This window comes from Bos grunniens, chromosome 22 (assembly GCF_055505025.1).
Source record: "Bos grunniens cultivar Pamir isolate PY7600 chromosome 22, Bosgru_T2T1.0, whole genome shotgun sequence".
Lineage (NCBI taxonomy): Eukaryota > Metazoa > Chordata > Mammalia > Artiodactyla > Bovidae > Bos > Bos grunniens.
In genome coordinates, this window is record NC_141186.1 from 57,047,103 (window position 1) to 57,071,262 (window position 24,160).

The following is a 24,160-nucleotide window of genomic DNA, read 5'->3' on the forward strand; positions in this document are numbered from 1 at the left end:
ACTCTCCCCGGGGACTGACCCCGGAGCTCTGGACGCACTGAGACCTGCTGGACTCGTTCCTGCCTCGGGGCCTTTGCGCCTCTGCAAAGGGTTACTCCCCTGGGCCCCGGGGGTTCTTCCCTACACTCTCAGGGGACCTGTTCCTTCACTGGGGTTGCACTTGAGTTGTTGGTGTTTGGGGCACATCTTTTCAGAGTCTTCTCCTAACCATCTACCTTCCTTTTACTCTCTGTCCCTTTATTCCACTTTATTTTTCTCAGTACCGTGAAATTACAGTGCGTATTTGTATGTCTGCTTGCTTGTCCCCCTCCCAGCATGTAAGGAGCGTGCCCACCCAGGCAGCTCCTGGGTGTTCCTGGCACCTAAGAAGATCTGGCTCACACGAGACCCTCAGCAATATTCTGGTGAATGGGGTGCTTGCCGGGCCCCAACTGCTTCCTTTAAATAAAGAGCAGGGAGGCAGTGCCGTATGCAGTTTCTAAGAGCCTGGGTTCCAGCATTCAGAGTGCAGTACTCTGATACTCGCCCTGGAGACTTTTAGGGGCAGGTGACCCTTTCTACCACAACTGCAGTCTCCTTATCAGAAAAATGAGGCTTGAGAGCACCAGTCTCGTACAACTGCTGTTAGGATTAAATGAGGTCATGAATGTCGAACGCCTGGCACTCAGTGAGGGCTCAAGAAATGATTGCTGTCACTACCATCACCAGTACACCATGATTATTAGTCGTAACTGCACACTCCAGTCCTCTTGCCTGGAAAATCCCATGGACGGAGGAGCCTGGTGGGTTGCTGTCTATGGGGTCGCACAGAGTCGGACACGACTGAAGCGACTTAGCAGCAACACATAATTTGCCAAACAAAACTCTCCCAGAAGACAAGGGACCGCCCTTCATCACAGGATCACAAACTAATGAGAGGTGGGGGTGGGGGCTGTGGACTCTCTTTTAAGATCTCAGAGCAGACAAGAGGGAAAAACATACCCTCCACCCTCATCCAAATGCTCTTATCTAAGCCAGGAGGAGGACAGCACCTCAGGAAAAAACAGCAACCACACACAACCGATTCGATGTTCGCCCCGGGATCTGACCCGGACCCTAAGCCTGGTTCACGTGCCTGCGAGGCCAAGGAATCACTTACGCAAATCTGTTCCGTACTTAAGTCCGGGCTTGGGCACCCAGCCCTTGCTGCGGAAGTGATGGTATGCCATGTAGGTCGTCCTGAACGTGGGCTGAACTGTGGAGAAAGCGTTCCAGAGCTTCATGATCGTCAAAGGCTCCTGTGGTTGGTGGGAGAAGACCAGGCATTACTTACTATGCGTGTACCCACCGGTCACCTGGCCAGCGCATCAACAGCATCTCTACCAAATGTGAGCTGAAGATGGTGCCCACGATGAAGGGCTTTAGCTGGAAGATACAGACCCAAGATGTCCAGTGTGGCGGCCGCCAGCCACTCCCCTGAACTGCCATAAACACACACTGAATTTCAAAGACTTCGTACGCAAAAGAGAATGCAAACTTCATATGCAAAAGAGAAGCAGTTTAAATATGTCGGGTTAAGACTATCTCAGTAGTCTTAAATATGTTCGGTTAAATAAACTATGTAAATCAATTTCAGCTGACTAAAAATAATAAAAACCTTTTCAATGTGGCTACTAGAAAATTAAAAATTATGCATGAGGCTCTCGTGTGAGGCTCCCATCGTATTTCTACTGGACAGCACAGTCACAGAGGACCTGGGCGAAGCCCCCCCGAGACAGCCACTCTGGAGACAGGGAGCAGCCAAGTGAGGGAAGGAAGGGCAGTGGACACGGTGCTGGGAGAGAACAGCCCAGCCAGAGGAACGGGGCTGGGCCGGGGCCACCAAAGCCGAGGGCGCACGTTCCAGCATGTAGAGACCCTGACGGGTAGCTACAGTACGGTGGGCCACGTTCAGAAATGCAAAAAGTGAATTCTGTAAAAGCCTTAAAAGAAAAGATACTCCATTTAGTCTCTGAAACTAGGTAATTAATCCCACAGCACAAATTAATAATCCAACTGCTTGTTTGAAGATACCATGAGATAACATTCTCACGTATCAATTCAAAACCACCACACGAAGCACCAGGGAAGTGTGAGAAGCTTCCTGCTTCATTTCAGCCTTGAGTAAAAGGGGCCATTCTGTACTTGGTTTACGGCTCAGTCACTCAATAAGACTTGATCAGTTTGTCTCGGCCTAAGATCTTAATACTATAAACATGAGCTAAAGTTGAGACTTTTTTCTTCTTTAAAAAAACAACAAAAAACAAAACCCCCAAACCAGTTGTTCCTACAGTGGAAACTCCGTATGCGTGTGGTCTTCAAATCCATCCCCCCACAAAACAAGCAAGAGTCTGGTGGAGAAGGCTGGACTCTGACTTGGACAGCCCGCCGCGTTTCAGCAGCCGGCACGTCCTGACGAGTGTTGGCGAGGGCCCAGGGGAGGACGCAGGGCGGGCTGAGAAGGGCCGCCACCTGAGAAAAGGAGTCACCCGCCAGCCACACACCCGTTCCCAAACCACGGGAATACTCGTGAAAAAGATTTATGGCGTTAGAATCTGCTGAGTGATAAGACATGTGCTCCCAAGGACAGAATAAAATACACGTTCTCCTGGCTTCCCTGGTGGCTCAGATGGTAAATTGTCTGCCTACAATGCAGGAGACCCAGGTTCAATTCCTGGGTTGGGAAGATCCCCTGGAAAAGGAAATGGCAACCCACTCCAGTATTCTTGCCTGGAAAATCTCATGGATGGAGGAGCCTGGTAGGCTACAGTCCATGGGGTCGCAAAGAGTTAGACACGACTGAGCAACTTCACTCACTTCTCCCGTCTGATGTTCTGCTTACCTTTTTCACCTTGATTTTAACTTCATGAGGTTTTTTGAAGAGGTGTTGTATTCACAAGGTCCAAAATTCAAAAAGTACAGACGTGTGCGGTGAACTCTCACCTCCCACCGCCCCCAGCTCCTTCACTGGAAACAGGATTAATGATCTTCCAAGGGCAGCAGGCTACAGCACAAAACTGTGGGCTTGAGAGCTGCCCTGGCATCAGTTCAAATGCTAATTCTAACCAGACCAGCTGCGTGACCCTGTAAGTGGCTCGTTTCCTGAGCCTCAGTTACCTCATCTGTAAAACTCTTCACGCGTGGAGGTAAGACCCAGAAGTACCGCGTGCAAGGTACCTGACTCACAACCTTCACTGAATCGGGTGCTAAGCACAGGCGGTTTTCGTTTCTGCTGTTAATTTTCAGTACCATTCTCACGGATTTCCTGATCATCAGATAAAGACACTGCTCTTCTCCTAGGATCTGGGAATGAAATTTAGTCTCAAAGGGTCAAAGTTGGCTTTTTTTGCCTGAACAGTCCCAATTCAGGATCCAAAGACTAAACTTAGAGAAAAAAAATTCAATTCCAGTTTTATCCAGTGGAAGTAGATACACTTGGAGTAAAGCAATATGAAAAGGATTACAACGTGCTTTTGGCATCAGGCAATTTTAAGTGGATTGTGTGAATAAAACACCTTACCTTTTCATAGTAAATACTCAGACATCCCAGCGCATAGACCAGGAAGAAGGCCTAAAAACAGGACAAGGAGAAAATGCTCATCAGAAACTGTTCCTTGTTCTCGAAAAACTATTTCACAGATTTATTTGTGCCTTAAATATCAATGAATGTCCTTTGCACCATCCAATTGGTCACAAACTTTTAAACATAAATGGTTCATTCAAATTTCAAGGGGTAATAGGAATGTCACAGAATAGTTTAAAATCAGTGAAAAAAAAACAACACTTTTATGAAATTTTCCATGTATTTTCTCTTTTAAAAAACCACACAGTTAAACTGAAAAACGACATAAAGAGCAAAAACAGTAGAAACTTTTGCTCATTGGATTTTCCTCTGTAAAATAACCAGGGAAAAAAATTGTAGAAGAAAAACGAAGAAATTTGTGGAAAGTGAGCAATGCAGACTTGGGCTGACTCACAATCAAATGAGTTTCTTGGTCACTTGCTGTAAAGTGATTTCCTAACAAGTAAACCCCATCTTTCCATTAACTTCATCATATGACACCATGCTTCCCTCACATGGGGATACAAGGGGGAAACGGCAAAGTCAGGCTCAGTTGGGTAAGATCACCTGGATATGGAAATAAAAATAACCTTCTGACAAAAACAAAAGGATGCCCAGCACTGACACGGGAAACAGGCCCTGCTATTTGCTCTGTCTGTAGAAGGGGGCTGGGATCTGCGTTTACACCTGAAAGACTCAGGTGAGGCTGGTCTGCAGTAGACGGCAACTAAAACGGTGGCTCTATATGCTACTTTCTTTGTAAACCTGAGGACGGAAGACGAGGCTTATGATCAAACGACAGGTTCCCTGTCAAGGGCCCTCTGGTGCAGGTGGCAGCAGAAAGGCAGTTCCCTGCCACCCCTCAGGCTGCTGTCCTTGGTGCTGACGGCTGATCAAACGACAGGTACCCTGGAAGGCCCCCCAAGCCCCCCCCCCAGGCTGCTGTCCTTGGTGCTGACGGCTGCTGTCCTCCCTGCCCAGTGTTCAGGACACAAGACCACAGCTGTGAAGGTGCAGGGCTTTTAAGGAGTGGCAAGGCTCTGCTAAGGAAACACCTTCCCGACCCTCAGAAATCACCCCAATCCACCCCATCGCCACCCTCTCCTGGCCACCTGATGACATTCCTTTTTATAGCAGTGGTCCTTGAGGTGTGGCCAGTTGGAAGATCCTAGAGTCCCCAAGACCCTTGAAGGGGGGCCACAAAGTCAAAACCATTTCCTGAGATTAAGGCTCATTCTCCCCAGAGGCTCTGACACATGCGATACCACAAGAGGCTGAACGGAGCAGCGGATGTGAGAGTCCAGGGTGCTTCTCTTCAGCCTCACCTTACAGTCTTTGCAAAAATGAAAAAACTATGCTATTCTTCTCACTCGACTTGTTTTGCTTTGAAAAAATTATAGTTGTTTTTCATAAAAATATTATTGCAGTGGGTTATCATGTAAAATGAGTTAATAAACACATACTTAAATTTTCATTTAAATATATAATTAGGTAAACATCAACAGATATAATCCACGTAAGATGCTCCTCAGGGTCCCTCGACAGTTTTTAAGAGAAAAGTGGTTTGATAACTACTTTAGTTCTATCCAGATCCAAATCGAGAGCTGCTCTGAAGACCAGCGGGTCTATGGCCATACCACCCTGAATGCACCTGATCTCGTCTGAAAACCAGTGGTCTCCTCCTGCCTGTACTTCTCCAAAGGGCCCCGCACTCTGGTCCCACAGCCTCATCTCTGGGGCAGCCCAAGCCACCTTCCCAACACGGGAAGACCCCCTGCTCCCAGGCGCCTGGCTGCATACCTGCCTTCACTGCCTCCAGCCCTGTGACTCTTCCCAGCAGGCTGCTTCACTTCTCTTCGGATGCACTGAGCTCGCTCCTGCCTTGGCCTTTGTAACTGCTGCTCCCACAGCTGGTATCAAAGGTCACTCCTCAGATAGGTCTTCCCTGACCACCCTGTTTAAGTAATCCCCATTCTGATCGACTTATTATAGTTGGGGAGGATCTTGTTCCAGTGGGGTTGGCATTCTTTAGAATTAAGTCATCAGTGTTGAAGGGGTTTGCATAACTTAGTCAAGTTACAAGCCATGCTGTGCAGGGCCACCCAAGATGGATGGGTCACAGTGGAGAGTTCTGACAAAATGCAGTCCACTGGAGAAGGGAATGGCAAACCACTCTAGTATTCTTGCTGCGAGAATCCCATGAACATGAACAGTATGAAAAAGCAAAAAGATATAACACTGGAAAATGAGCCTCCCAGGTTGGAAGGCATCCAATATGCTCCTGGGGAAGAGTGGAGGGCAATTGCTAATAGCTCCAGAAGGAACAAGGAGGCTGAGCCAAAGTGGGAATGTTGCTTAGCTGTGGATGTGTTTGGTGGTGAAAGTAAAGTCCAATGCTGTAAAGAACAATTTGCGTAAGAACCTGGAATGTTAGGCCTGTAAATCAAGGTAAATTGGACCTGGTCAAGCAGGAGATGGTTAGAGTGCACATCAACATGTTAGGAATCAGTGAACTGAAATGGACAGCAACAGGCAAATGTAATTCAGAAGACCATTCTATGTACTACTGTGGGCAAGAACCCCCTAGAAGAAATGGAGGAACTCTTCATCAACCAAAGAGTCTGAAATGCAGTACTTGGGTGCGATTTCAAAAACGACAGTATGATCTTGATTCATTTCCAAGGCAGACCATTCATCATTACACTATATATTCAAGTCTATGCCCCAACCACTAATGCTGAAGAAGCTGCAGTTGAGTGGTTCTATGAAGACCTACAAGACTTTCTAGAACTATCACCAAAAAAAGATGTCCTTTTCTTCGTGGGGAATTGGAATGCAAAAGCAGGAAATCAAGAGATACCTGGAATAATAGGCAAGTTTGGCCTTGGAGTACAACATGAAGCGGAGCAAAGGCTAGAAGAGCTTTGCCAAGAGAACGCACCGGTCATAGCAAACACCCTCTTCCAACAACTCAAGAGACGACTCTACACACGGACATCACCAGATGGTCAACACCGAAATCAGACTGATTATATTCTTCACAGCCAAAGATGGAGAAGCTCTGTACAGCCAGTGAAAACAAGACTGGAAGCTGACTGTGGCTCAGATCATCAGCTCCTTATCCCAAAATTCAGGCTTAAATTGAAGAAAATAGGGAAAACCACTAGGCCATTTAGGTATGATCTAAATCAAACCCCTTATGGTTACACAGTGGAGGCGTTGAACAGATTCAAGGGATTAGATCTTGTAGACAGAGTGCCTGAAGAACTATGGACAGAGGTTCACAACACTGCAGGAGGCAGTGACCAAAACCATCCCAAAGAAAAAGAAATGCAAGAAGGCGAAGTGGTTGTCTGAGGAGACTGTACAAATAGCTGAGGAAAGAAGAGAAGCAAAAAGCAAAGGAGAAAGGGAAAGATATTTCCAAGTGAATGTAGAGTTCCAAAGAATAGCAAGGAGAGATAAAAGGCCCTCTTTAATGAACAATGCAAATAAATACAGGAAAACAATAGAATTGGAAAGACTGGAGATCTCTTCAAGAAAATTGGAGATACCAAGGGAACATTTCATGCAAAGATGGGCTCAATAAAGGAGAGAAATGATAAGGATTTAACAGAGGCAGAAGAGATTAAGAAGTGATGGCAAGAATACACAGAAGACTATACAAAAAAGGTCTTAATAACCTGGATAACCACAATGGTGTGGTCACTCACCTGAAGCCAGACATCCTGGAGTGTGAAGTCAAGTGGGCTTTAGGAAGCATAACTGCATACAAAGCTACTGGAGGTGATGGAATTCCAGCTGAGCTACTTCAAATCCTAAAAGATGATGCTGTTAAAGTGCTGCACTCCATATGCCAGCAAATTTGGAAAACTCAGCAGTGGCCATAGGACTGGAAGAGGTCAGTTTTCATTTCAATCTCAAAGGAGGGCACTGTCAAAGGATGTTCAAACTACCAGATAATTGTGCTCATTTCACGTGCTAATAAGGTTATGCTCAAAACCCTTCAAGCCAGGCTTCAGCAGTATGTGAACCCAGAACTTCCAGATGCACAAGCTGGGTTTAGAAAAGGCAGAAGAACCAGGGATCAAATTGCCAACATCCACTGAATCACAGAGAAAGGAAGGGAATTCTAGGAAAACATCTTCTTCATGGACTGTGTGAAAGTCTTTGACTGTAGATCACAACAAACTGTGGAAAATTGTTAAAGAGATGGTAATACCAGACCACCTTATCTGCCTCCCAAGAAACCTGTAGGCAGGTCAAGAAGCAATGGTTAGAAACAGACATGGAACAACAGACTGATTCCAAATTGGGAAAGAAGTATGGCAAGGCTGTCTACTGTCACCCTGCTTATTTAACTTATATGCAGAGTACATTATGAGAAATGCTGGACTGTGTGAATCACAAGCTGGAATCAAGATAACTGGGAGAAATATCAATAACCTCAGATATGCAGATGATACCACTCTAATGGCAGAAAGTGAAGAGGAACTAAAGAGCTTCTTGATGAGGCTGGAATCAAGATAACTGGGAGAAATATCAATAACTTCAGATATGCAGATGATACCATCTAATGGCAGAAAGTGAAGAGGAACTAAAGAGCCTCTTGATGAGAGTGAAAGAGGAGAGTGAAAAAGCTGGCTTAAAACAACATTCAAGAAACTAATAAGATCATGCCATCAGGTCCCATCACTTCATGCAAGCAGAAGGGGGAAAAAGTGGAAAGACTGACAGATTTCCTTTTCTTGGGCTCCAAAATCACTGTGAATGGTGACTGCAGCCATGAAATCAAAGACGCTTGCTCTTTGGAAGGAAAGCTATGACAAATCCAGACAGCTTATTAAAAAGCAAAGACATCACTTTGCCAACAAAGGTCTGTATAAGTCAAAGCGATGGTCTTTCCGGTAGTCATGTTGGACCATAAGGGTTGAGCACCAAGGAGTTGATGCTTTCCAACTCTGGTGGTAGAGAAGACCCTTGAGGGCCCCTTGGACTGCAAGGGGATCAAACCAATCAATCCTAAAGGAAATCAACCCTGAGTCGTGTTTGGAGGGACTGATGCTGACGCGCCAACACTTAGGCCACCTGCTGTGAAGAGCCGACTCACTGGAAAAGACCCTGATGCTGGGAAAGACTGAAGGCAGGAGAAGGGGGCAGCAGAGGATGAGATGGTTAAGACAGTGTAACAGACTCAATGGATATAAATGTGAGCAAACTCCAGGAGATAGTAAAGGACAGGGAAGCCTGGCAGTTACAGTCCACGGGTCTCAAAGAACCGGACACAACTAGGCGGGTGAAGAACAACAAGTCCAGGGAGGTCTGTGGGGAATGTCTACTTCGTTCCTTGAAGTGTCACAGTAAGTCTTTACTTGGGGAGTACTAATAATGATGGATAATGGCTTTCCCTGGTAGCTCAGTCAGTAAAGAACCCACTTGCAGTGCAGGAGACCTGGGTTCAATCCCTGGGTCAGGAAGATCTCCTGGAGAAGGAAAAGGCAACCCACTCCAGTATTCTTGCCTGGAGAATTCCAGGGAGAGAGGAGCCTGATGGGCTACAGTCCACCGGGTTGCAAGAGTCAGACATGACTTAGCAACTAAACCAACCAGTATGATGGATGGATAAGCCTAATGATGGTTTTAACGCCAGATCACTAGATCTGGTCAGGGCCTAAAGCGTTATTAAGGTGAAAAACAGCTCTCCAAGACAGAAGTCTAAGCCAGCTCGGTGCTGCCATTCTCACAACCTAAGAGCCGCTTTGAATCACCACAGCAGAGCTGCCCATGTTCCTCGTGGGCATTTATGGACACACAGAAAACTGCACGGGTGGTGCTGATAAACGGGGGTGATGCACCCAAGGAAATCGGCCAAAACGGAGCTGGGAAGTGGGGCTGGGCTTAACTGGCAGCAGCCTGGAGACTTCTGCCAACATGCCTGTGGAATTTCTCGGGGACCAAGCAGCTTGCAGGAATGAGAACCCCCTCGTCTCCTGTCACTCCAGCATTTCTTCAGCAGGTGTTTGGGAAGCGAGAGCAAGACAGTCAGTGAGAAGCATCAGCGGGTCACCGGGCTGGAGCAGAGGTAGAGCCCCCGGTTCCTGACACGCATCTCGTCCCTTCAGGCTCCACCGGTTTCTGGGCCAATCCCAGACCTCGTACACGTCCATTGATAAATTGTTACCGAGCACGTCACAGACGTCAGGCACCGGGTAGGAGGGCGTGGCACAGGTGCAGCCCACTGCCCACGCTGTGCCCATCACGCCGGACCGCAGTCCCGTCTGTGAGAGGACTTGAGCCACATTCTGCTTCTCTCTGGACTGTTAATACTCAGCCCAGGGCCTGGACACAGAAGGCACCCGGTGAATAATTTTGCTCGACATGAACGGCAAAGGAAAGGTTCCAACCAGCCAGTAACGGGCTTGCACAAGTGACCATAATGATGCCGATGACAGCAGCAGCGGGCACACCCCCCGGGCACTGCGGCACAACACGCGCTTTGCTGGGGCCAGCACACGCACGATTTAATTCCAGAACACTTTACGCACGAGGTGTTACACAACCCTCATCTCACGGTGCAGACACCAGAGGCTCAGAGAGGCCAAGCAGCTAGAGACTGGTGTTCCCAGCACTACGTGTGCCTGCTGAGCATCTGAAATGCGGCGGGCGCAACCGAGGACAGGGGTTTTAATTTTGCTCAATTTTAATTAGTTTATCTAGTCACACACGGCTGGGGACCACTGTACTCGACAGCGGACTCAGCTGTCTCGTGTGTAGAATGAGTAGAGGAAGGGAATAAATCCCGACGTCCTTTCCTGCCGCGAGCTCTTCTGTGTCCCGCTGGCCGCACTGGAGGGAGGCAGGGGCCAGCGGGAGACACCATCACTTCTCTGTGAGCACATCTGGGGAATGACCAGCGTGGAGGAGCTCAATGAGCGTGGCGTGAGACCCACAGAGACGCCCAGAGCTGAGCCAGACGCCGCGGGAGCCGTCCAGGCAGGCAGGGGCTCCCCCAGAGAAGGGCACAGCCACAGACACGACACGGAGGAGGGGCGCTGTCTTCAAATCCGGGTGCAGTACAGACAGAAGCAAAAAAGGAGGCCCTCGAGGCTGTATGAACATAGGACAGAGGAACCCCAGAAGGAAAACAAGAGGCAGGTTTAGAAACCCGCCTGCACCCACTTTTGAAGCTTCCATAAAGGGGACACGTTAGTAATTCTGCAGAAGGAAACACTTAGAATCCATCCATTCACATAATCAGCTGTCATGACATGACCCAGAGCACGCATCACAGTTTACAAAAAGCTGGTAAAGCTCCAGGAATATGCTAAAAACCACTGCACAGGGGATTCCCTGGTGGCTCAGTGGTAAAGAATCTGCCTGCCAATGCAGGAGACAATGGGTTCAATCCCCGGTCCAGGAAGACCCCACATGCCTCGGAGCAACTAAGCCTGTGTGCCTCAGCTACTGAGCCCACGGTCTGCAGCCCAAATGCTCTAGAGCCCACGCTCCACGACAAAAGAAGCTTCTGCAAAGAGAAGCCTGCGCACAACTAGAGTAGTCCCTGCTCACCTCAGCTAGAGAAAAGCCTGTGCAGCAGGAAAGACCCAGCAGAGCCAAATAAATATACAATCACGTATATGCGTGTGTGTGTATATATGTACACACATATATATGGGCTTCCCTGGTGGCTCAGACAGTTAAGAATCCGCCTGCAATGCGGAAGACCTGGGCTCAATCCCTGGGTTGAGAAGATCCCCTGGAGGAGGGCATGGCAACCCACTCCAGTATTCTTGCCTGGAGAATCCCATGGACAGAGGAACCTCGTGGGCTGCAGTTCATGGGATCTCAAAGAGTTGGACATGACTGAGTGACTAAACATAGCACGCGCGCGCACACACACACACACACACACACACACACAAAGAGTCGGACACGACTGAGTGACTAAACACAGCACGCGCACGCGCACACACACACACACACATATATAAAACCACTGCACACTTTAAATGAGAGAATGGTATGTATGTGCTCTGTGTCTCAATAAACTTGTAATTTTTTTATGCTTAGTCGCTCAGTTGTGTCCGACTCTTTGGGCCCCCAGGCTCCTCTCTCTATGGGGACTCTCCAGGCAAGAATACTGGAGTGGGCTGCCATGCCCTCCTCCAGGGGATCTTCCCAACCCAGTTCTCCCACTTTGCAGGTGGATTCTTTACCATCTGGGGCACCATGTTTCTACAGTAGCTGGTAAAAAAAAAAAAGAGTAAAATGGTATTTGGACAATCTGAAACCCTGATGTCAAAAGAAGAGTCACGTGACCCCCTGAAACCTCTGTGGGATGATACCGGGCAGGACCCACAAATGGACCTCCTAGAGTGGATAAAGCAAAGGCCGAGGAGTGAAATGCAGACAGGCCGACGGCGGGCGCTGCCTGTGGTGGTCTCAGTACCCAAGTGCAGGCAGAAAGGCACAGGAGGGCTTGTCTACACTGTCGCCCAGGCCCGAGGCCCACGCTGAGAAACACCATGCTGGCAACATTACCTCTTCTAGGCTGAGCTGCAGATACTCAAAGATCCTGAACGGATTTCTCCTACATACCAGTCTCTTCTGCGGCAATACCTGAAGAGGAAAATAAAATACACGTAGGACAAACGTAAGCCCTACATGTTATACGGAGGCTGCATTTTAAAATGAACATACTTCTGCTAAGTTTCCCAGATCCACACCTGCTGGATTCTGTTAAAAATGAAATTTTCTATTATTTATGTAGAAAAAGAGGTTTTTTGTTTTCCTTTTATAGCTGACCCTTGAACAACATGGGCGCTGGGGCGCCGAGCTTCCGGGCAGCTGGAAATCTGCATGTAACTCCCGGTTGGCCCTGCAGGTCCTCGCTTCCTGTTGTCTGTGGATTCAGCCAAGCCCGGGTCATGGAGTGCAGCACTTATTACGGAAAGAAACACTCTTCTAAAGGGACCCATGTTCCCACCCATGTTGTCCCAAGGTCAGTATTGGCATCTTGACTTATTTTTTTTTTATCCTCCATGGAGGATCGTTTCGTGGGTCAATTTTATGTGTTGCTTTTTTTTTCGCCTGACTGCACACCTCACAAGCACATGCCTAGGTTCGTAATGAGACTCCCTTCTAAAGGCAAGATAACATTTCTTCACGTGGGTGTTTCACGTACTATCTAATTATGAGACTGCTTCTCACTTGCAGCTTCCATAGGTAATTCTGGGGCAACTGTTGAGTACATCCCTTAACAAAGCGGCTCCAGCTCTGCACCCCACCTCCTCCTGTGATGGCTCCCGCACACCTGAGCCCGTGCCCATGGCTACCCTCAAGACTTGCTGATCACCACTGCGTTCTTCTGCCCGACAGGGGACAGGATGTTACCTGACGTGCATTATTTCCTATGCGTAAAGCCAGGTTATTCACAGACTCTGAGGTTTTAGTTGAAACAGCCCTCCTAGCTGCTGAGCCCACAGGGCCGCTGGGGCCTGCAGACGGTCTGCAGGGTGTGTCCTGCACCGGCGTGCCCAGGCCCCAGGCGCTGGACACCAGCCCACTGCCAGGGCCCAGGGAGGGCCATACCTGCTGGCCAGCATCTCTGGGCCAGGAACAGACGGCTCTGCAGGAAGTGATCTCTTCTCTTCTACTTACATCCCCTGCTGGGACCTCTTCGCTCTCGCTCCCGGCACACACAGCTTCCTCCACCAGCACATGCTCAGGCCCTCTCTCTCCGGCTGGGACCAGACCGGCTCTCTGGCTGCTGTGCCCAGGCTGACCACCAGATGGCAGAAGGAGAGCGTCCCAGTGGCCGTGGGGCAGAGGTGCGGGGATCTCGGCCACGTGTTCACCTGAGCCGTCTGGGGTTCGGGGCTCAGGCCTGGGGCCCTCCTGCGGGCTGTTTGATCGCTCGCTGGAATCCTCCAGATCACATGACTTGCCCTCGACCCCATTCACGGCAGAGAGTTTTTCTCTGTCTGCTCTGCCTTCTGATTTGGAAACCACCTCGGAGTTGGGCTCATCGCCCAAAGGAACCTCTTCCATCATTTTCAGATGAGGATGCTCAAGGGGCTTTGTGTAGCCCTCGAGGACGCTGCGCACCGTGCTCTCGTCCCGGCCTTGTCTTCGCAGGAGCTCTGCGGCCCACTCCACGCTACGCTGATACCTGCAAAGGGGGATGTCTGTTAGCAACAACACTTCAATGTCGGTACTAAAGAGACAGCACACACACACACACACAAAAAGACAGCTGAACGTGTGAAAACGGTGGGAAGGCAGTACGCCAAAAAGTCTATAGTTCTTCTTAATGAGGTAAATTATTTCTTTACACTTCTCTGCATTTTCTAACTGCTCTGATAACTATTGTTGTTATTTATTTTTATTACAGAGTTTCATTTAATTTGCTTAATTTGAACAAAAAAATGACCCCAGCTTAACAAAGTGTGAAAATTTTATGTGATTTAAACCTGGTGGACTAAGGACTTCCCTTAGCGGCCAATACCCCATGCTCCCAGTGCAGGGGACCCAGGTTCAATCCCCGGTCAGGGGACTAGATCCCCCGTGCTGCAAAGATCCCATATGCACCAACGAAGATCAGAGATCCAGTGTGCCACAACTGAGACCCAGCACAGCCAAATAAATAAACAGAAAACAAAACCAAAAACCGGTGGACAAAATGATCTAGGTAAACATAGAGAGAAAAATGGTCGTCCTTTGTCAGGGTTTGCTTTGTATTATTTTCCATTTTGGATATCATGACGTTTTCAGACACATATCCCAGTCACAGAAAAAGGTCTTTGCTTAGTGTTGGAAAGCAAGATGAGAATTTTAATGAACATTTTTCACAGGACCTACCAATGTCTACACCACACATGGAAAGGAACAATTACAATTATATACACCCCAGCGTCTTAAAAAAAAAAAAAGACCCCTCCTCCACAATTTTCAAAATGTATTTTAATGAGATGATACACTACATTTCTTAAACCTGAAGGCAAGCCCTGAACACTTCCCAACTTAGAAACAGCCACAGGTTTTGTTCAGTGAAGCAGGGCCAACGGCGGACAAGGCTGCTGGGGTGTGTCGTATGGTACAAGACAGCATACGTGTGGACTCAGATGGGCTCTGTTCACCTCCACCTACAGCGATCCGTCTGGAAAGCATTTGGAGAAGCCACATGGCTCGTGGCAAGACAGCTGTCACTTTTCCCCTCACCTTGGGCATCCTGCCTGGGTGCAGATGACGGGATGCGTCGTGGTTTGTAAACTGCCGATGACACAGGGTGAAGCAAGGAAGCGAGCTGGCTTCTGCTGCGGCCGCCTCACCCTGACGCATCAGAAGTATCTCCAAGCTGTCCACGCCCTGTGTGTCCTGCACGGGGATGGGCCTGCCGTCCCGTGTGTACCAGAAACGGTATCACAGATGTGAAGACTAAGACCCGGCGAGGCCGCTCTACGTCTGTGAGACGGGTGCGGCTGTGGCCACACGTGCGGGACCAGAGTCCTGGTGTCTCATGTTCAGCCCCGCCTCGCTCCGCCACTTCTGGGTGGCTGAGCCAGTGACGTAACCGCTGCGTGCCTCAGTTTCCGCCCATAAGACAGAGGCAACAGTACAGTGACCTCGTAAGGATCACGTTATGTGCTGCTGTTTCTAATCGGGGTAAAACGTCGCTGCCCAGAGAGCAGCAGGGGGTCTCTCCTCCTGCATGAAAGGCATAGCACAGCCTTTTCACACGAGCGATCTGAAAGCATCTGTGCTTTTCACGCCACCTGTAATGCCTTCTAAAGCCTTCGTGGGTCTATGCATCTCCTGTGTCTGAACAAAAATGTGTATTTGTGTCATGCTATTTTCCTGGGGAAGGGATCCTCGACTTTTCAGCAGATTCCCTGAGTGAAAACACGTGAAAGAACCACTGTATTAAAGATTCAGTGGCTCCCGCTTTGGGCAGATGGTGGAACTAAGAGAAACAAAGAGAAAGTAAGAGAGCGAAAGAGACAGCGTGCACACAGGCCCCTGCTCTGCCCTCGGCAGCAGAGTGGTTGAGGCAGACGTGGGTCCACGCCCTCACTGTGAGCACGAGGTTCTCGCACCAGCTATGAGCCCGCCTCCCCAGGCTCAGGGACATCGGTGCCTGCCCCAGGGAGCTGTGAGCACGGCTTAAAGGGGACCAGACACGTGAAGGGCTCGGCACACGGGCAGTGCTGGACGAGTATTTGTTAGCTTTTGACTGTGGGGTCTTGGGGGCACACCTGAAGAGTAAAATCATCTTGACTCCAGACACAGTACGTTTCACAAAAGGACGCTTTAACAGATGGAAGCGAAGGCCTCAGCGGGCACTCCCTGGGAGGGGGAGTGGGAGTGGGCTCCTCCCTGTGACTCTGAGCGATACCACTCGGCATCCGGCTCCTTTCTCTGCTGTCCTGCCACTTTGCATCACACCTGAGTCCCTGCCTCTAATGACCTCACGTTGGCTCGTGGACAGCGGCTGCTGAAGCGCGTGCAGGAAAGCCTCCGAGGCAGACCGGTGATTGACCCATGGCAGAGGGACACAGAAGAGAAGGTGTCCTCCCGCTGGTGGGCGATGCCTTTACAAAGTCCTGCTGTGATCAGCTCCAAACACCGCTGCAGAAGCAGCAGGAAGAGAAGAGGAGGAGCTAGGAAGCGTAAGGGCAGAGCAGCAGCTCTGATCAGAAGCCAGACTGAGGCTGGTGACCCCTCCAATCCATCCCAGGGCCCCCCAACCCCTGAGTGGGGGCACCTGAACACGCCTCAGCTTGGCAGGCACTCCTGCCCTCAGACACACATCTTCTGTCCGCAGAGAACACCCTCCTCCACCTCTTACTGAAGGTTGACCTATTATTGGAAATTCTCAGCAGAACGGTTTTCAGTCAGTCTGCTTAGGTCTAAGCGCTGATCCTGAGCAAGTTAACGAACTTCTTCCTGTTCTGTGTCCTCACCTTCCAAGACAGACAACAACAGGACTGACCTCCGAGGGGCAGTGAGAGGACGAAAGCAGCTAACCCATAAAGCTGCTATGAGCGCAGTGCACGTGGCATGGGAGACGCTCCAGAAACGCTGTTACGTACAAGTTCACAGTCACCCCCCACCCCAGGCTCTGGAGCTGCCCCGCCTGGTTCAAGTCCTCCTGGGCAGCTCTCGGGAGACTCCCCACGCAGGGAACGCAAACAACTACACCCACCTCAAAGGTTTCCCGAGAAGATGAATGGGGATGATACGGGTAGGTGGCCTGGACCAGGAATGGCGCTGCCATGACAACGGCAACGATGCTGACGGTGAGGGCGACAGCCCGTCACGATACTCATCACGGAAGAGTCACCTGCCTCCTCCTCTCCCACGAGAGTCTACAGTGACCAGACCACACGGCCCCAAGGAGAGGACCCAGGGCTCTCCTCCGCTCACATAGCCCGTGCCTGGCCAGCGCCTGCCCCATGTCATTCTGCCCACGGCCAACGTCCGCCAAGACTTACTTCTTTGATGTGATTACCGGCAGGTCTAGCTTCATATCTGCAACAACAAGGAAGTAGCTGTTAATTTACGGACTGACAGCCTAGAAAAGACAGAGAGAATTCCAAGGCCTGCAAAAATCTCACACCCAGGAAGTTGATTAATCCTGTCCAAGCAGCCGCAGCGAACACGTGCTGTATAAACCACCGCTCTCTGCTGCCCACAGCCCCTGCAGGTGCTGCTGACCCGTCAGGGCTCAGACATAACCCGGGAACCCTTCTCAACACTCCAGCTAAGTGGCTGCGGCACGGAGCGGGAGACTAGCACCTCTGGATGCTCAGGCCCTCGACTTATTTCACTTCCCAGACCAGGGATCGAACCCGTGTCCCCCGCATTGCAAGGCAGATTCTTAACCACTGAACCAACAGGGAAGCCCCAGGCCCTCCATTTCTATGAGAGCGCTGAGGCCCTAAAGGTGCACGCTTCATTCTGCTGGGCATCTGGCCAGAAGAGTCTTTCTGCCTAAAGCGTTGCCGAGGTCACTTCACGGTGTAGGTTTTCGTCCTCGACCTCCCTGACCCTGCCCGTGGGGAAGTCATCTCTGTTTCCTGACTCCCTGCCCAGTGCTCTAAACGCCTGGAGTCGCTGATGTTCGGCTTTAAAATCCTAGGGAAGTGAGTTCACAGACTCCTATCTCCTTAGGAATGAGAGTTTTCCTGGTGTCATGACCTTCCTCTTCTGGTAGTTTTACAACAAGCAACAATTTAGCAAGTGTTACTAACACCCTTCCACTTACCAAGCACAGGAAATACAGAATCATTACAGCAAATCCCCTCTCCTTGAGATACTCACACTCTAGCTGGGGAGACAGACCAGCTGTATGGTTGATTCTAACCCCAGCTGATACATGGCAAGGAAAGCAAGTGTTGTCAAGGGACTGGCTTACTTGAACTGGAAGGGTTAGGAAAAAACACGAAGGAGAAGGAATAATTGAGTTGGGCTCTGCAGAATAAGTACGAGTTCGCCAGGCAGACCAGGGGAAAATGCAGAGGGATCCGTGCAGAGGCTGGGAGATGGCAAATGCTGCACGGCGGGTTCACACAACGGCTGGCAACCCACGGTGGGTGTGGTGTCAACAGGTACAACGGGGTAGAACGGAACAAAGGGTGGAAGGTATGGCTGAAGCCAAAATGCTGAAGAACATCCTAAGATGGACACTTGAGATCTACTCCCTGAGGGCAGCCTATGCCCTTAACCTCTGCTTCCTTGGCCTAAATCCATTTCCTTCACATTTTGATCACTATTGGAAACTTTAGTTAAACTACATAGATCAGGAAAAGCTCAACAGTTAAGACCATCACACTATTTGAAACTTTTTATTACTTTGCCAAGTATTAGTAACTACTGGGGCTGGGTGATGAGGACAAAGTCATGATGCTTATTTGTTCTACTTTTTTTTCCCTCCCTCTTTAAAAAGTAAAACTCTATTAAACAATTTAAAGTGTATAAAAGCAGAAAGAATAGTATAATACATTTCCATGCTCCCATCACTCAGCTTTAACTCACAGCCAGTTCAGGCTTCCCTGGGGCTCAGTGGTAAAGAATCTGCCTGCCAATGCGGGAGAAGTGGGTTTAATCTCTGGGTGGGGAAGATCCCCTGGAGGAGGAAATGGAAACCCACTTCAGTATGCTTGCCTAGAGCATTCCATGGATAGAGGAGCCTGGTGGGCTACAGACCATGGGGTCGCAAAGAGTTGGACGCGACTGAGCAACTGAACAACAAGTCATGCTCCGTCTGTCTTCTGCCCCGGCCCCCAGATGATTCGAAACACATACCTCACATCATTCCATCTTTGGTGCTTGTGTGCTCAGCTGCTAAGTTGTATCCGACTCTCTGAGACCCCCTGGACTGTAGCCTGCCAGGGCTCCTCTGTCCATGGAATTCCCCAGGCAAGAATACTGGAGCGCATTGCCATTCCCTTCTCCAGGGGATCTTCCCGAGTGTTCACAGTAACTGGAGAGCAAGCCTGAGATGGCCCGCGGAGGATGACACACGTGGGGCCCTCCACCCCTCACCGCAGTGGAGACCATCCTGGACCAGCTGACAGCCACCCAGTCTAGCCGGATCCATCGCTGGATCCATCACTGCGGCCAGCAGATCCATGACTAACCAGATACGAGCCCATCCAGACAAGAACAGCAGACCTACCCAGAACTCACCTGGAGACTCAAATGAGCAAACACAGCTGCTGTTGAAGACCACTGGATTTTGGGGTGGTTTGTTCCACAAGATCGTGGCAGGAGATACAAAGTGTATCCCATTAGGACTGAATCGCCGTGGTTTTGTTTTTGGCCGTACCACATGGCATGTGGGATCTCTTTTAGTAAACGGACTTATTTTTGGCCGTGTGGGGTCTTCGCTGCTGCGTGGGCCTTTCTCCTGTTGCAGAGCAACAGCTCTAGGGCTCCTGGGCTTCAGCAGTTAAGGCACACAGGGTCAGTACTTGTGGGGGATGGGCTTAGTTATTCCGTGGCCTACGGGACCTTTCCGGACCAGGGATTGAACCCGTGTCTCCTGCATTTGCAAGGCAGACTCTTCACCACTGAGCAACCAGGGGAGCCCCTATCATGTTTTAAAGTCACTCAAAATAGCTTCCCCTGTGGCTACACCATCAACGTGATATACAGATTCTTCATTTTCTTGATTTTTTTGTGTTTCTTTTAAATGAAATTAACTTTTTCAAATTTAACTTTCGCTTGTAGTCATGTAATACGTTTACAAGTTTCCAAAGTCAAATCTAGTCTCACTTCTCTCTCCATCCTATTCTATCCCTCCCTCACAGGCATCTAAAATTATAGTTTATCCTTCTTTACATTTCAAAACCTATTTGCAATCTCCTCCCCTTAGATGACCCGTGGCACACTGTCCTTTACCTTGCTTTCTCTGCTTAGAAATAACAGCCTAGTGAGCCCCTACTCCTATCGCAGCTCCACAGCACATCCTTCTGAGAATGGTCTATACTTTATTCTGCTGGTACCCGCATGGCTATTTGGGTTATTTCTAGTCTTTTAACATTAGGAAGAGTGTTGCAACGAACAGCCCTGGGCTCTTTCTTTTCATATTTTTGCCAGCTTATCTTTAAGATAAATTGTCAGGAGTGGAATTGCTGAGTTAAAAGCAAACGCATCTACTGGACAACTGGGTACCTTCGGGCGAAACAATGAAGCGGGACCCATATCCTACATCAAAGAAAAATTAAATCAAAACAGATGAAAGACCCAAACTTGAGAGCTGAAACTATCAACCTCTTAGAAGAAACCCTGGGGAAAATCTGCGTGAGCTTGGATTTGGCAATGGTTCCCTGAACACGACAGCAAAAGCACACGCAAGCAAAGAAAAAGGATAAATTAGACTTCATTAAAATGATAAACTCTTGTTACCATGTCACGCCCATTAAAATGGCTACTATTCAAAAAAACAAAATAAAGGAGCGGTGGTGGGGATGTGCAAAAACTGGCAAACCTTATGCACTGCTGGTGGGAATGTAAAATGACGCAGGTGTGATGGAAACAAGTTTGTGACTCCTCAAAAAATTAGAATAATCGTTTGATCCAGCGAGTCCACTCCTAAGTATACACAGAATAAAAACGGGTGTCCATACGGAAACCCGTACATGAATGCTCAGACCAGCACTACTCGTGACGGTAGAAACAACCCCGATATCTGTCTATGAATCAACAGATAAACAACACAAAGTATATCCTACCACGGAACAGCACTCAGGATGAAGTTCTGATCATGCTATGACACAGATAAACCTTGGAAAATTTATCCCACGTGAAGGACGCAAGAGCTTTTTCCCCTTACAAGAAATATTTAGAAGGGGCAAAATCAAGGGCACAGAAAGCATGTGAAGGTTACCAGGGGTTCGGGGGAGAGGGGGAGGAGGGGGGGTAAGTGCATGTGTGATTTCTTGGGACATCCAATTCCCTGTGTAACGGCCATATCACCTGCAGCCCCAGCAGGATCACGTGAGTGTTTCTCAGGGCTTACCAACAGGGCACGCTGCAAAACTTTAGGATTTGTCATTCTGATTGCTGAAATGGTATCTCAGTGCAGTTTTAATTTCTATTTTTTTCTTGCAATATAATGTTTTAAAAAAATACTTTCTAATTATGTTTTAACCTGCTGGTATTGGTTACATACTTACCATGAGACTCCCCTTAGAAAAATACACCAAGATGAAAGATTTGTAAAGTAAAGAGGAATAGCTATTGAGAACTACACACATTAGTACATTTTACAAATACATCAATGTCATGGTTACTGTTGCAAATTCCAAACCTAAAAATAAAATATAAAATTCGCCTCGCATATGGGTGAGCAGACACTTAATGACTAGAACCTTCCATATGCCCAGGACACTGTGAGGCAATGCTTAAGGACAGAAAAGTCTGAATAACACTTCTGTTAATTTCAGAAATTAGATGAAACACATTTTCCCCAATTGTTAAGAGCCCTTTCACCACGATTAGAATTATTTTAGCTGATATTTTTAGCAGTAAGATTGCCAGTGGCATGTTACTTCTCCTTTGGAATTTTATTGTATAATCTTGTGTGAGACCTAAAAATGAAGAAAAAAGATAATTTGCCAAAAGAATGCAACGTTGTACCAGCCTTACCTTTCCATTTAGCAACCAGCTTAGGATCTGAGATTGTGAAGTTTGGTCGGCTTCTGGACAGGATGCCTTTTCCAAAATAACCCTTCCGGGAAGAGAAGAAAGAGAGTTAGCTCATGTTGAGTTATTCATTTTTTAGCTGAAGGAGAACTATCTGAGTTAACAAGAGAGTCATCGCATTATTCACAGCTTGACATCTTCCCTTTGATTACGTAATGATTACTCTGAAGATCGATCACAGCATTTTTTTTTCCCTCCGATTGTGTGAAGGGAGCTGGGAAGTTTCCTGTGCACCTCATCTGTCTCAGGAGTAATGCTTTCAGTCCGGCCCGGGGAGCTGAAGGTGAAGGGCAGATGGAGGCAGGGTGTCCTCCGCACACGTGGGCCAGGAGCCACATCCACCAGACACAAAAACCTTCTTGGATTCCTGTGAGCCCAGAACTGGTACTCCTCCTCTCCTTCCTGCTGACTCCAAAAACTCTGGCTCCCTCTCCACCATTTCTTAAAAACCAGAAAATATTTAAACCCATAGACAACTGAAATAATAAAATGAACACCTTATACCCTCCTCCCAGATTGAACAGTCAGAATAAATGACCAGTACAGCGCTTCACGAAGCCTCTGCTAAATGTTATGTGTTGCGACTGTCGGAGAGACTGCCCTTGGCCTGGACCTCTGACCCACCAGGGTCAATGCCATCCACATATCCCACTCTGGGAGGCTGGCTGTGACATGGATTTTATATAAAATGACTCGAGAAGCCACACTTACAGAGGCAGGAAGTGGATCGGGAGTGCCTGGGCTGGGAGTGGGGGCAGGGATTAGTACACGGGGCCCCAAGGAACCTCCTGTGCCGTGGGGAGGCTCCACAGCTGGACCGTGGTGTGGCTGCACAGCTCTCTGAGTTTGTTACGGTCGTTGTGGTGTACACTTGAAAGGGCGAATTTTATGGCTTTATACACACAGAGTCGGACACGACTGAAGTGACTTAGCAGCAGCAGTAGCATACCTCTATAACGGAGAAGGCAATGGCACCCCAAGCCAGTACTCTTGCCGGAAAATCCCATGGACAGAGGAGCCCGGTGGGCTGCAGTCCATGAGGTTGTTAAGAGTTGGACATGACTGAGCGACTTCACTTTCACTTTTCACTTTCATGCATTGGAGAAGGAAATGCCAACCCACTCCAGTGTTCTTGCCTGGAGAATCCCAGGGACGGGGGAGCCTGGTGGGCTGCCGTCTATGGGGTCGCACAGAGTCAGACACAACTGAAGCGACTTAGTAGCAGCAGCAGCATACCTCTATAAAGCTGTCTTAAAAGTGTCTCCAGCGTTGAACTGGCTACGGAGCAGAAGATAAGGAAGCTTCCCATCTCAACCCACACCTATCAGTGATGGGAAAAGCCAAAACTGGAACTCGCCTTCATCAGAGGAGAGGTCCTCAACCAGGAGGGGGGGCAGGTGAGGAGCCGGAGGACAAGCAGAGGCCTCCTCTGGGTTGTCCTGCGGCACAACAGTCTGCGGCTCCACGGTCACGCCCGGGACGGAAGGGGGTGAGGGCCACACTTTACCTCTTAACCAGGATGTTTCTGTAAACTGCCTGAAATATTTTTTTTTTTAAACAATGAACAAACACATGTTGCTTTTACAATCAAGAAGCAAGAAAGGTCGATGCAGTGACCCAACTTCACTGCTACAATGTGGGTTCGTGGGTGGGGGTTATGGCCTCTGGGCTTAAGGCTTCTGGGCACCTGATTCAGCTCCCACGCTGGACCAGACCTCAAAGAGCGTGTGCGGGTCACTGGTGGTCTGCTTCTGGGGGTGGGTGGGGGAGCACGGCTGCCTCGGGGCTGTGAGGGAGCAGCCGGGCTGAGCTGCCCACACCTACCTTTCCATAGAGCTGCTCCATGTCTTCCAGGCCCCTCACGATCACATGGCTGTTTATCATCTCAGCCCGGAAGATTCGGAAGTCCTTCTCAGGTCCACGGTCCTGACCGCAAGGGATGGGCAGGGGAGACTCATAGCTGTCGTGCACTCTTCTCTTCCTCTTTGGGGGACGGAACACCGCCTCAGCCATCTTCCCAAGTGACTGTTCCTTCAGGACTGTAAGAGACAGACAGAAGCAAGTCAATTGGTTACCACGCCAATCAGACAGGCGGGTGCCTGAATACCCAGGCTCAGATAAACCTCGTGGCCTGTGAGAAAAACAAAATATTCAAAAGGGACAAAAACAAGATGGATCTGATGGAGCAGTACAAACCCCACTCCCCGAGGGGACCCCCATGAATTCCACAACAATGCCCCAGGAGTCATGGTACGATTTCTGATCGCAGCTGGTGCCTCTGAGCCTAGAGACAGGTCCATGGGCACAATGCTACTCAAAGGCCTCCTGCCAGCGGGCCCAAGAGGGCTTCTGCCCTCGAGGATTCCTCCC

At 49.1% G+C, this 24,160-nt stretch overlaps 1 protein-coding gene across 10 annotated transcripts in view; it reads right to left on the bottom strand.

Moving 5' to 3' along the window:
- TSEN2 (tRNA splicing endonuclease subunit 2) overlaps positions 1-24,160 on the bottom strand; it is a 45,901-nt gene that overhangs the window by 13,512 nt on the left and 8,229 nt on the right. For 4 of the 10 annotated variants that reach the window (XM_086368719.1, XM_086368717.1, XM_086368720.1 and 1 more), the window contains exons 2-8: positions 23,615-23,829; positions 21,734-21,815; positions 17,074-17,110; positions 13,172-13,751; positions 12,122-12,199; positions 3,539-3,589; positions 1,139-1,277 (exon numbers count right to left, since the gene is read on the bottom strand). In XM_086368719.1, the coding sequence (XP_086224845.1) occupies positions 1,139-1,277; positions 3,539-3,589; positions 12,122-12,199; positions 13,172-13,751; positions 17,074-17,110; positions 21,734-21,815; positions 23,615-23,803 (1,156 nt within the window). In that variant the 5' untranslated portion in view covers positions 23,804-23,829. The remainder of the gene's footprint in view (positions 1-1,138; positions 1,278-3,538; positions 3,590-12,121; positions 12,200-13,171; positions 13,752-17,073; positions 17,111-21,733; positions 21,816-23,614; positions 23,830-24,160) is intronic. The other 6 variants (XM_086368721.1, XM_086368722.1, XM_086368725.1 and 3 more) reach the window with 5 other exon arrangements.